The 13,509-nt window shown below is 40.7% G+C and overlaps 1 protein-coding gene across 7 annotated transcripts in view; it reads left to right on the plus strand.

Moving 5' to 3' along the window:
- The window catches only part of BABAM2 (BRISC and BRCA1 A complex member 2), a 399,928-nt gene that overhangs the window by 142,136 nt on the left and 244,283 nt on the right, over positions 1-13,509 (plus strand). For all 7 annotated transcript variants that reach the window (XR_013554787.2, XR_013554788.2, XM_060651493.3 and 4 more), the window contains exon 6: positions 2,568-2,642. Coding sequence is in view for 5 of the 7 variants with exons in the window: in XM_060651493.3 (XP_060507476.2) it covers positions 2,568-2,642 (75 nt within the window). In the remaining 2 variants the exon portion in view is untranslated. The remainder of the gene's footprint in view (positions 1-2,567; positions 2,643-13,509) is intronic.

The following is a 13,509-nucleotide window of genomic DNA, read 5'->3' on the forward strand; positions in this document are numbered from 1 at the left end:
GTGGGGAGGAAGGGCTGACAGGAGAGGGTTCCAGAGAGAATAGTAAAAGAAGAAATGTGTACGTTGAGTATAGACCAGTTCTTTACAGGAGATTGTTTTGTGAAGTTCAACAGAGAACTGAGATGGGACCTGAAGTGAGGTATGAAGTTAAGAAAGATTTTTTTTTTTTTTTTCAGAGAGAGGGCACAAGTGAGCAGGGGGCAGAGAGAGGGAGAGAAAGAGAGAGAATCCCATGAGGGGCAAAGAGAGAGAGAAGGAGAGAGAGAAGCTGGGCTCACCGGAAGCAGGGCTTGGGCTCATCCAGTGCGGGGCCCAAACTCACGAGCGGCGAGACCATGACCGCGAGATCATGATGTTAGCTGAAGTTGGATGCTGAACTGACTGAGCCACCCAGGCACCCCCGGAAAGACTTTTTAAATGGTGTTTGCATGCTGGTGGGAGTGAGTGGATAAAGAGGGGAGAATTGCTTATATAGGAGAAAGAATGGGGATAGTGGTTGGGAATTTGTCTTCTTTGATGAATGTCCCTTACCCTGTGGTGCTCTACCAGCACCAAAGGAAGACTTTTCATTCTTCCCATACCCCCAAATTCCCACTGGGCCAGATACCCCTCTAATAAGCTCTCGTAGAAATCTGTAGTGTTACACGTTATCCCTATACTCACCTCTTTCAATGTAGGAGCCCCTGTGCTTAGGTCCAAAGAATCCCACTGACCAGGTGGTATTAATTGTAGAGTCCTCCAGTTGCTTAACAAAACACCAAGACCATACCTTTCTGGTCATCTTGGACTCTGATAAAATGTAAGAGTTTTAATAGGCTCTTTCACAAACCTTTTCCTTCCACCTACTGAGATGCAAGCTGTTTGTAGATCCTTAGGTGACTCTTAACTATTCTTTCAAGTAGCCTGCGTGTATTGGCATTGGGTACTGAGGATAGCTGCTCAGCACCAATGATTTTCCTTGTTTCTCACCACTGACATTTCTGGCGGCACAGTGGCTGCTGTGAGTCTATCTGGCTTGCCTCAGCTTTGAGTCTGTCCATTCAGTTCTCTCATTTCTGCTTTTTGTGTCATGGGGTTAGGCTTGTGGCAATGAGGAAGTGCTCCGTCCTTAGCTGGAGGTTGATGTAAGTTAAAAGATGTTATAAGCGGCAAAACAACAACTCCCATGTAGATGGTAGTTATCACTTTTATCTTTTGAACTCAAGGTTTATATTTCTGTTTGCATTTTCAAGGTTTTAGGTCAGAGTTTAAAAATTGCACCCAGTTGCTAGGGTCATTATAGAAAGGTGTGGTGACTGATGTGCAGTCTTCTGTAAGAGCTGTGCATGTGTGCTTGTGTGCCTTCATTCACTGATCCATAAAAAAATATTTGTAAATGCTTGCTATGTCTAAAGATGTGTTTTAGTAACCTGAGGTGCTTTTTTTCTTTTTTTTTTTTTTTAAGGGGGAAGGCAGTGGAGACATTGGGAGCTGTTTAGTGTTCACAAAATATAAAAAGGATAGAGACCCACTCTTTAGAGTAGTTCTAGATCATTCCTGGAGTTCTTTGTTCAAACAAGTTGTTATAGTGAAACCCAGTATGTCAAAATCCCAAGCTGAACTGCAGGCATGTAGTGAGAGAGGTTGAAAGACCCAGGATACCACCAGCTCAGCACCCTTCCTTGTGGCCTTTGCAGACAGGTTCCTTGGAACCCCGAGGTGTCTGTTAGCCCAACTGGAAAGACCCTTCTGCATACTGTGACAAAGTGTTTTTAAAAAAATGTGATGCCTTAGACTTTCCCATTGTAAACAAAACAAAACAAAACAAACAAACAAAAAACCCAAAAAAGAAAAAAAAACAACTTTGATTTCCCATCATCACAAAGTGAGAGGAAAACTTTTTTCTTTTACATGAATTTTTTTTCTTTAAAGAAAAGTAAAAGCTATTTTTAGGCTTGGCTAAATGTTTTAATTCTATAAACCTCTGTACATCTTTCCTATGGAAAGAGAATTGAGAGAATTACTGAAAAGTTATTAGTTGATGATGGATGCTAATAGACTGTCCAGGAGATTAGAATCTTATTTGGGGTACCTACTGATAGATTGCTTTATATTATAAGGGTAGAAGTTTGACCTATGTATGTATTTCCAGACATGCTATAAGGCATGGTGATACATGTCAGTCATCTGTGAGTTATAAATCTTAGCGAATTGGTCTGAATGCTTTAGTGAAAAGAAATGAATCAAAGGGACAGGTCTGTCTTTATTGCTTGGATTAAAAAAAATCATATATTCATGTATATTTTTTACACTTAAAAAAACCAAAAAGGTAATGCTACCTTATAATTTTATTGCACATTAAAAATGCAGATTTAAAAAATTCTGATTGTGCTTTTAGTAGCTAATAATTTAATAATTCTTTTTGATCTTTCCCTACTTTTCCAACCTTCTTTTCTTGCTTGATGTTAGGAAACCCAAACTGAAAATGCCTCCAGTTTGAACAGGTTGAACTTGTGGCCTTGGTGATAATTGTTACTTTACAATCAATTTTTTATTTTAATCTTATTATTATACCTTTTGTCCTACAGACTGGTGAATTTTCAGCTCGTTTCCTCTTGAAGTTGCCGGTGGATTTCAGCAATATTCCCACCTACCTTCTCAAGGTAAAAATATACGATATCAGTGTGAGAATGTAAATGAGCTTTTAAAGTAATTATTTGACTCTGAATATTTGTATGATTGGCTTGCCTGCATTTTGTTCAGATGATGAATTTATTAAAAATATTTACTATACAAAGATTACTGAGTTTGTTATCAAAAAGCTAAAATAGTAGCCCTAAAAGTAATTTCAAAATGAATTTTCCTTACAAAATAAAATCCATAATAAGTAAACTAAATTTGGGGAAAACAATCACTGTTAGTAATCTTATTGGGAGGAGAGACTCTCATGGAAGTTGTCTAAAAGGCATTCTTTGGGTAGGATTGCATATTAATTATTGTGTGCTAAAGGGCATCTCATTTTCCTTATTTATGTCAGTAGTTCATCTTAGGCACCTTCATTGTTGGGCTGTCCAGAATTGATTTAGACCAGTGCATATGGCATTCTTTTTTTTTTTTTTTAAATGTTTTTATTTATTTTTGAGAGACAGAGAGACAGCACAAGTCGGGGAGGGGCAGAGAGAGGGAGACACAGAATCTGAAGCAGGCTCCAGGCTCTGAGCTGTCAGCACAGAGCCCAGTGTGGGGCTAGAATGCATGAACTGTGAGAACATGACCTGAGCCTAAGTCAGATGCTTAACTGACTGAGCCACCCAGGTGCCCCTATATGGCGTTCTTTAAAATGTGTTGCAGGCAAGGTGTGGCGGGGGGAGAGTCACTTTGGGCTGGGGTCTGCAGATGCTTTGCACATAAGAGGCAGAATCCCAGTGACTAGGCTGTGGTTAGCATGAAAGAAACCAAATGGACCAGGGAGCAGGTTTGAACAGAAAGTCGTAACACAAGGCCTAGGTTCATCACAAATGAGGATCTGGGTTGGGATTTAAGATATAGCTAGCTGCCCTCAGCCCTGTATTTCAACGTGTAGTTGTATAGCTTTAGTCTAATGGAAGAGAAATGTCTGCCTTCCTAATTTGATGTTGTGCAGAGAGTTATTGGTATTTACAATCATTTAGAGAGAAAGAAACCTTGTACAAGTTTCCTGGTATATTGTAGCCATAAATAATAGTAGATATTAATCTTGATTGGAAGTATGGTTTGGTGGAATATAAGCTATAGACCATAGAAAAGATTACAGAACACTTTTTATTTTTTATTTTTTATTTTTGAGAGAGAGACAGAGTATGAGCAGGGGGTGGGGGCAGGGTGGGCAGGCAGGAGAGAGGGAGACACAGAATCCAAAGCAAGTTCCAGGCTCTGAGCTGTCAGCACATAGCCCTACATGGGACTCGAACTCATGAACTGTGAGATTGTGACCTGAGCTGAAGTCAGATGCTTAACCGACTGAGCCACCCAGGTGCCCCAAGGGAACGCTTTTTAAAATACATTCTACTTGGGGCGCCTGGATGGCTCAGTCAGTTGAGCGTCCGACTTCGGCTCAGGTCACGGTCTCACTATCCGTGAGTTCGAGCCCCGCGTCGGGCTCTGTGCTGACTGCTCAGAGCCTGGAGCCTGTTTCAGATTCTGTGTCTCCTCTCTCTGACCCTCCCCCGTTCATGCTCTGTCTCTCTCTGTCTCAAAAATAAATAAACGTTAAAATACATTCTACTTGGGGCGCCTGGATGGCTCAGTCACTTGAGCGTCTGACTTGGGCTCAGGTCACGATTTCATGATTCACGTTTCAGCCCTGCATAGGACTCTGTGCTGACAGCTCAGAGCCTGGAACCAGCTTTGGATTCTGTGTCTCCCTCTCTGTCTGCCCCCACCCCCCTGCTTGTACTCTGTCTCTCTCTCTCTCAAAAATAAATGAAACGTTAAAAAAAATACCTTTCACTCAAGGTGGGGAAATTATTTTCTTTCACCCTAAGTAAAACATGGGAGTTTTGTGCTTCATTAAACTTTCGTTTTTAATTTCTCATTGACTAGTTTTCCACTCTGTGTCTAAGGGTTATGAAGTCCAAGTAAGAATGGAAGTCAGCAATTTATATCAGTTTCTCCACACTCCTGTTGTGGAAAATATGCATATTATATCTGTGATTACCAAGCATAATTAATTTGGTTTTAGCAATTACTATGCTCTATTCGAGTAGCAAGCAGTCTCCTTGGAAACTTAGATCACAGACTCATCGACCCACGTGGATTCCAGTTAAAACTCTATTTCAGCTCATTTAAAGCCAAATTCAATAGTATATGAGAGAACGTTATTTCTATAATCACGTCAATCCATTATTTATAGTGACAGAATCTGTTTTGATTTGTTGGGCCTTATCAGTTCGATGGGTTGTCTTGTTTATTTGAATCTAATGTTGCCCCTGCTCATGTTCTTGAGGGTCAAGGCAAAAAATATATCTTGTATTATAATCTAATTTTTTTCTTTTCAAAATCAAATTTCCATATTTTCTACTCTAAGAGTCCTAACTTTGTATTGTTATGTCCTTACTTTCCTTGCTAGTCAGATAGGAAAAAGGTGGAAACTATTTGGCAAAACCGGAAAGCTTCCCCCCCAACCCCCCACACCCCCAAGGTACTATGAAATGACGTTTCTACCATAGATGAAATGCCTACATTGCAGCACTGATGTCTTTCTGGATCTTTAATCCATGCAAAAAGAATAAAGCCACAAGGACAGAAAAAGGAAGGAGAGAAGGAAGGAAGGAAGGAAGGAAGGAAGGAAGGAAGGAAGGAAGAAAAGGAGGGAAGGAAGGAAAGAAAGAAAAAAAAGAAAAAGAAAAAACTTTCTTGTATAACACAAAACAACCAGGAAAAAAATACCTGCCTAGTGGAAGTAATCCAGAATGCCCATTAAAGGTTTTAAAATCTAAGTTCCTAAAGTTTTCGTATCATAACCTTGGGACATTTGGCTGTACTACTCTAAAAACTGAGTTTGCATTAGGAACTGATTTACATATTATTAGCATTTGGATGCTCCTAATCTGATTACCAGGCTGCTATCTGATAGTCTCAGTCCCAAAATAAAGTCTTCAGATTCTTAGGATGAGGATACTGTTCAGCATCAATGTAGTTTTGCCTCACCATCCCAAAGAAATGAAAAGTGAAGTAGAATTTTAAATATTGAAATAACATGGAGTTTGACGACATACTGATTTGCTACAGTGAAATTTCTTTGTACCACGATGAAGCCATCATCCACGTAATAAGTTTATATTTCCAAGCATACTTCTTTTATCCATGAAAAGAATTTTTTCATGTGAGAATGAAAAATCCATTAAATATTCGATGATATGATTTTACTTAATGTTATACTTTCGGCATGTATGGTTCTTACGTGGACTAGAGTGAATTTATTCTGAGAATGAGTCCTGACTTCAGTGTCTAAATTTTATTCTTGGATGAGGTAAGTCAGTGGGTCAGATAAATCACTTACATAAAAACTCGGGAAAAAAAAAATACTTCTGTATTAATTAGGATTCTTTATTTGTGGGTGGTGGAAATCCAGCACAAACTACCAGAAATGAAATGGGAGATGTAGTACAAATCCCCTGTTTCTGTGGTCCACATAGCAGGATTATCTACAGATAGACATAGATCAGCTTTCCCGTGTCCGTCCCACTTGGGCCAGCTATGCACCCTTGAACTTCTCAACTGGTGTGTTTATGTTGAGAAATTGTGGTCCCAGAATAAAGGGCAGATTACTGAAATGACAAAAGTGTAAGAGTCACTCTAGTTACTAAACCAGAGAAGGTTGTATGTTATCTCACTATGGAGTATGGTATGGCTTCCCTGAAAAAGAAAAACTGCTTTCCAGCCTCATATACTCAGGTTTAATAATTCTCAGACCCAAGAATAAAGACAAGAACATACACAAGTCAGTTTTCACCACATCCTAAAGGAAATCAAGAGCAGCAACTTCTAATGACTAGGATTCAGCCTCGTGACCTGTTCTTTGAGAAAAAACATACACTAAAAATTCATTTTATGGCAGTTGTGTAAGCGGTTACTGGAGTGTCTCTACACTGGGTTCCATTGAGCCCTGGCCCAGCCCAGCGGTAGTACCATAACCAACTTACTACAACTGAAGTACTTGGACTTCTGGTTTCTACAGTAATCTTCTCAGCATCATTTAACTTGACACAGTCTGAAGGATTGCTTGCTACAGTAGTTTAGTCCCACTGTGGTGTCTGAATCATAACGCTGTATGGAAATGAATTGAAGGTGAAAAAGCTGCATTGGGCCGTGTGTGTTGGGAGATGAGGTGCTCAACCTTCTTACCCTTCAGAAGCCACCATGGCTGATCAGTCAGGGCACGGTCAGTGCAGGGTAGTGGAACACAGGTCACTCTGCCAAACAGAGGCGGACAGCAGGAATTAAGGTCAGGTTATCCAGACAGCTTCCAGGGCCCAGGACAGGTAGAGAGTCTCAGGCAGATAGCCAGACTGAAATCCTACATGGTGTAAGAAGGTCATTAACATGGGGGAGAGTCCAAGACTACTTGTGTGGGAAGGAGCTGCCTCCTCAACCTGACATTGACTGGCGGGTTCAACCTGCTTAGTCATCCTTTTCTCTTATCACATGTAGGTTAGCAACTGCAGGTGCTCTCAGGGCCAGGCAGGTACTGAGGAGGCATGAATCTGGCTGGATGTATATAACACAGTAAGAAATGGTGAGAGCCGTAGAGAGCCGGCACGTGTGTGCTTCATGTAGAGCAGCAGCTGCTACTCAGCTACAGAGTTGTTGCCTGTGAAAGTGTGGGCCTCCTGCTGCCACATATACAGATGTTATGAAAAGGAGCCTAGATTCTCAGGGGTTTTTATCTGGAAAAAATGGCTGCTTTTTAAGTGACGGCAACGGATAAATATTTTTTTTAAACACCGCTGGCCAAACAGAATACTTTTGTGTGTTGGCCACGGCAGTCTGATAGCCAGGTAGGCTGTGGAAGGGTGTTCTGGAGAAAATCTCAGGCAGATAAGGCACCACGCCCCAGGGCATAGGGTGGTCATCCGTTGCCGGACTATGAGAGCAGTAGGTGGATTGGCACCACGTTTCGCCTTCAGATGTACAGACGCTGATTCTGAACTAGGGAACCATTTTGTATTTGTCAGTGTTTCCAGAGAAACAGAAAAAACAGAATACTTTTGAGAGGATATTTATTACAAGAATTGGTTTACAAGGTCACGGAGGCCAAGAAGTCTACAGTGTGCCGTCTGCAAGCTAGAGAACCAGGGGAGGAGAGGAGGCCCTGGTGTAAATCATGGAGTGTGAAGGCGAGCGAGCCAGGAGTTCTCATGTCAAGGGCAGGAGAAAATGGACTTTCTGGCTCAAGGGAGGGGAGGAAGAAGGGGAAAGGAGGAGAGCAGGAGGAGAGGGGAGGAGACAGAGACAGAGATGGAGACAAAGAGGGAGAGAGAGAATTCATCCTCAACCTTTGTGTTCTGTTGGGGCCCTCAAGGAGTGGATGACGCCCTCCCCCGTTGGTGAGCGTGGATCTTCTTGACGAAGTCTCCTGGTTCAAATGCTAATCTTTTCCTGAAATGCCCTCAAAGAAACACCCAGAGATCGTGTTTCACGAGCTATCTGGGCACTACTTAGCCCTGTCAAGTTGAAACATAGAGTTAACCATCACATACGCATCCTGTTCATAAGGCTGGTGAATTTGTGACTGGAGCCACTAACTAAAATATAACTAATGTATAATTTCATAGAGAAAGCAGTTTTGACCTAGTTTTTGGGTATTCTAGGGCATAGAAAGTACATTTTAAAATGATCTCCTGAGGTGTGTATTGTGTTTTCCTTTGGGATATGTGGTACACCAAAATTCTATTGCATATTTATTGGATACTTTTCCACTTTGATTGATATCATATTACATGACAGAGATCCATATGAAGTGGCTTGGTACCCTGAGATTATTTTAGGAGCCTACGGAACCAAAGTAAATTTGGGGAGATTGCATCTGTTCAGCATGGTCTTGTCTGGGAGAACTTACAGAAGTGGGCATGAAGTTCCAAGGGTCCTTGGATTCCATTTAACTCCAGATGATGCCAGTTAGTTTTAGTCAGTGGTTCCCATGCTGGGCTGCACTGATTGCTGGCCCTCCTCAGGCCAATGAAACTGGAGTTTTTGGAGGTGAAGCCCAAGTATCATATTTTAAAAGTTCCCCAGGTAATCCTGATGTGCACCCAGGGTTAAGAGCTACTGCTCTAAGTAAGAGCTATGGATTTCTATTTTGGCTTAATAGACTCAGACGTAAATGGATTTATTGGCACAGTGATGGCATGACTGCGGCCCTCCTTGGTGCCTCCAGCCTCATTTATTAATGGGCTGGCAGTGGTAAGCTTAGAATGGTGGGAGTGAGGAGAGGGAACCAATTGGTATTGAATAAATACTGTTTGTAAGAACCGGACTAGGTACTTTATATATGATCTCATTTAATATTCTCACCAACTCTGCAAGGTAACTTTTTCCCTTCATGTTTTTAAATAGATAAGGACTCTGGAGGCAACATTATATAAGTGATCCAGGTAGCAATTTGTGGAACTGGGATTTGGATGCAGGTTCCTTGGCTCTAAAGCCAGTGGTCTTTCCAGCACACCACACTGCAGCAAGAAACACTTTGTATTGCTAGATTATTTTCACTTTAGCTGTCAGAATGGGAAGCTAGGCCTCCTTACATCTGTCTTGCCGTAGAAAGAATAAATGAGATTGAGGAAGGACGCTAAAGTGAGAGCTGCAGTGGTCTGTGTTCCAAGGTAAATCTATCCGGAGTGGTTTTCAGAGGTGAGATGTTGATGTGCTCTGTGAAGCCCTAAAATGGGCAGGACAAAGGAGGAGAGTGACATGGGTGTCCCTGGATAAGATGAAGGTGGGAGACGCAGTGCGCAGGGACTCCGGGGACACCATGAAGAAGAGAAAAGGTAGTCAGAAAGGGCTTGAATGGAAGTGACAGTGGAAAAGAGGTGAGACATGGGGGAGCCCAAGACAGCCTTTTGTTCTTTGTGATGTGGAGTTAAGGTGGTTGGAGATCTGACCTGCAGGGATGCTGAAACTCCCCGCCACTGGGGAGAGTTTAATTGTGTTAACACATGAATCATTTTGTTTTAACTCAGGAGGTCAGGCCGACTTGGAAATGGGAATGATGCTGGATCAGGTAGAGTCTGAGAAGTTAGTGAGGAGGAAGAGATGGGATCCAGGCCCTTCTTCTCTTTCCTTGACTTACACCGTAGAGTGACGTTAGGGGGATCTTAGTGGGACCCAGCAGGTGACAGAAGGAAGACCTGGAACTGGGGTAGCTCCAGAACTCCTCTACCCTCCTCCCTAGTGTCCTCAGCTGCTTATAACAACTGAAGCAGAGTGTACAGAATGGGCGTGGCTTCACTCTATCTATCTATCTATCTATCCATCCTTCTATCTGTCTCTCCATCCTGTAACCCTGACCCTGACCCAGACCCTGACCCAGACCATATTGACTTGGCTTGTTTGGTCTTCAGTGCAATACTACTGTGCAGAACCCTGAAGTATTGATTTTGACTTAAAGTGATTTTGATTTAAAGTGATACTAGAATCTGTAGAGGATTAGACAAGCAAAAAAAAAAAAAAAAAAAGAATACAAGGATAACTATGGTTCCCAAATATCTTATACTATAGTTGGTAAAATATAGTTAAAAACATTAATTAAAAAAAATTAAGCACTAAAAAATAAAAAAATAAGCACTAATTTGCATGCTACATGTACAGTAGGCCTTTAAAAATGCACAGATTGTTACAGGTTGGAATTGTTAGAGAAACCTTTGTGACCAAGTTTAGGCATAAACTAGACCCTGAAAGAGGCTTAGCTTTTAAAGACTGGAAAGGGAAGAGAGACAGCTAAGATGTCGTTGATCAAGTCATTCTTGGTGGGACAGTGGACACACTTGATTTAGGGAGCAGGGAATAATAATCTAGGCTGGAAGAGAAATTTCTTGTAGAGCATGAGAGAGAAAACTGGAAAGATGCCTTGGAAAGATCTTGAATGCTTGAAGAATGATTTCAGACGTCATTAAGCAGGTAGTCCTGATCTCTTTACCCCTGGATTATCATGGTAATGGCTTCCTATTTTATTTCTTTGGCTTCATTCCCTCCCTTGTCCAATTTCTCTGCAATATTACTGCTAGGGTAGTCTCCTTTAATCTTTGCTTGAAACAAATAATGGTTTCTTGGATCCTGCTTCCAGAGCCTAGCCATCCGTGCAGTGCTATTTTATATTATTCCCTAACTGTGCTATTAATCTGAGATGGGAGGCTCCCCTCCTTGTCCTGCCAGTGTTGTGAGAATTCACAGTACTGTCACTTTGCTTATATTCCCCCTCACAGCTCTGAAACCCCTCCTCTAATCTTTTCCTAGAGAATTTACTTAATTGACCTAAGAATGAAGTGAGGCCCTAAGAAGTTTCATTTACTTGCCCAAGACTGTTAAGTGTTTATTTGGAGCTGTTGACAGAATATCTAGTCTTCATTATTGACAGCTGGGACTAGAGAGGAGCTAAGTGATCAAAGTAGAGAAGAGGATCATGAAACCAAAATGAGGAAGTGTAACATACAACTATGGGGAAGCCAAGGCCTGAACTTGGAGGGCCCAATGGAAGAGAGTTGTCATCTAGGTAGAAGCCCAGAGTTGTGTAAGCCAAAGATTTAAAAATGTTAAATGAAGAAGGGAATGCTCAAATGCCATTGAATGAACAAGATTAGACCCAAGAAAAAAAACATTTGCTTTGCCTGGAGCCATAGGGAGGGTGAGAATAGAGAACACTGCAGTATAATGGTCAGGGAGAGACCAGATTATTGGTGGTCATGAGAGTGCAGGTGAGTAGGAAATATACCCAGTGGGTATTTGGCAAAATGAGTTTGGGAGATGGGATGGAAACTTGAAAAACTGAAAAGACCAAGTGAAATTGTCAAGAAGAAACAACTGAAATGATAGCATACTAGCCAAAACAGTCATGGAGAAGGTTTTTCAGGCAACAGCTTTAATTCATGACAGACTTGAATATGATAATCTTACTGGTGTTCTCTCTTTGGAAAGTTTCAAGGGAATATGGCTGGGGAAACCAATTTTAAGTGGTACTCTCGTTCTTTCATATAGTCGGGGAAAATAGGTAATGGCATGCATGTCAAAAAAGTGTGTGTGACAGTCACATTTTGTGACTTATCAAAGATTGAGTTTTAGTAAATTTGCAGTTTTGAAATTTCTCATTCTTCTCACCTTCCCTTAGAAACAGGGGAGGATTTTACATTCTGTGCACCCATAAGAAGAGTTAGACCAATGAATTTCTCTGGGATTTTTTTTTTTTTTTTTTTTTTTGATGAATTCTTGCACTGTCCTTTGTTATTTGGAATTGTTTGAAAGTTTATTTAGTTTTACGTATTTGCTGGGAAGGAAACTGATAATTTCTCCAAAATATTCTCTTTATTTGAAATCCAGCAAGCTTGTTAGGGTGATATATATTGACTATAGTCATTTCTCTGCAAGCATAAGATAGCAAACATTAAAAAGGTTTCTGATCCTGATAAATGACTATAAATTCAAAGGATGACCTCACAAAGATTTTTCTCTAAACCACAGATTAAATGATGCCTCAGAATTTGAGACCTTTTAGTTTAGGGAATTTCTTGGATCCAGTAAAGTCACGCTTTTAGAAATAAAGATTGCTTTAACTCATTCTTGTGAAATCTGGTTTTAAGGCAAAACAGTTGTCTGGTGCTTGAAAGACCATAAAGAATTCATAGGGAACCCTCATCTTATCTCAAAGGAAACAGTTTGTGTCTAGTCAAATAGGAGAGGGCATCTGTTTATTCTTGTAATGAGTCTGATTTATTATTGCTAAATTTGAGCCAAATTTAGCATTTGAGACTTAATCGCGAAGAAGGTAGTGAGATGATCTGAAAACTTACTCTTCAGGGAACTTCCCTTTCTTCCTTCATGAAGTAGGGGACCCATGGCTGCTTTTAGTTCATTGTCCTTGTTCCACCTCCCTCCTCTAGAGAGAGAAGCGGGGCTTAGAGAAAAATACACTCTAAATCAGGGGCCCCAAACGTCTTCTCTAAAGGGCAAGATAGTAAAATTTTAGGCTTGCAGGCCATATGGTCTCTTTCACAACTACTCAGTTCTGCTGTCACAGCATGAAAGCAGCTACAGACAATATGTGAATGAATGAGTGTGGCTGGGTTCCAATAAAACTTTATTTTCAAAAACAGGCACTGGGCTGGATTTGGCCTGTCGGCAGTTGTTTGCCAATCCCTTTTCTAGACTATGGAGGGGAATATTTCTTCACAAAACCCTGGGGACATCACAGAAAGATAAGTAAAGGGATTTGGTTCAGTGAGGTTGAGTGGTTTTTAATACCATGATCTCTCAGTTTATATTACTAGAATCTTCAGTGTGGTTGAAGACTCCCTGCTACTCCTTCCTCCTTGTTTCCTTTCCTTCCTTGTTTTCATCCTTCCTTTATTCCATCTTCTCTTTTATTTTTAAATAATCTGTTAGTAACATGTAATTTACTAAATTCTCTTCTGAGTCTTAGTCTCCCTGCTAAAATGTGGTCAGGCTATCCCTCCAATATTATTAATGAGATAATGAATATGATGGTACTTAATATATGTCTGAGCTTGCAGTAGACAAGGAATAGAAATGGTTTTGATTTTATTTAGTCATTTAATTTGTATTTCAAAGTATCGAATTTATTGTGGACTAGGAAGAAAGTAAGTATTCCGTTGAAAGTAAGATAAACTATATTTGTTGCTTCTTGTTTCCTCTGTCCTGACTTCCCCCATCTAGAATTCAAAGCCCAAATTTACACTTGCCCTAGATTTCCAGATATAATGTATGGTAATTCTGACAACAATATATTTTCCTACTAAAAATGAAGAACAATCACAGGTAGTT

Source organism: Panthera onca, chromosome A3 (assembly GCF_046562875.1).
Source record: "Panthera onca isolate mPanOnc1 chromosome A3, mPanOnc1 haplotype 2, whole genome shotgun sequence".
Taxonomy (NCBI): domain Eukaryota; kingdom Metazoa; phylum Chordata; class Mammalia; order Carnivora; family Felidae; genus Panthera; species Panthera onca.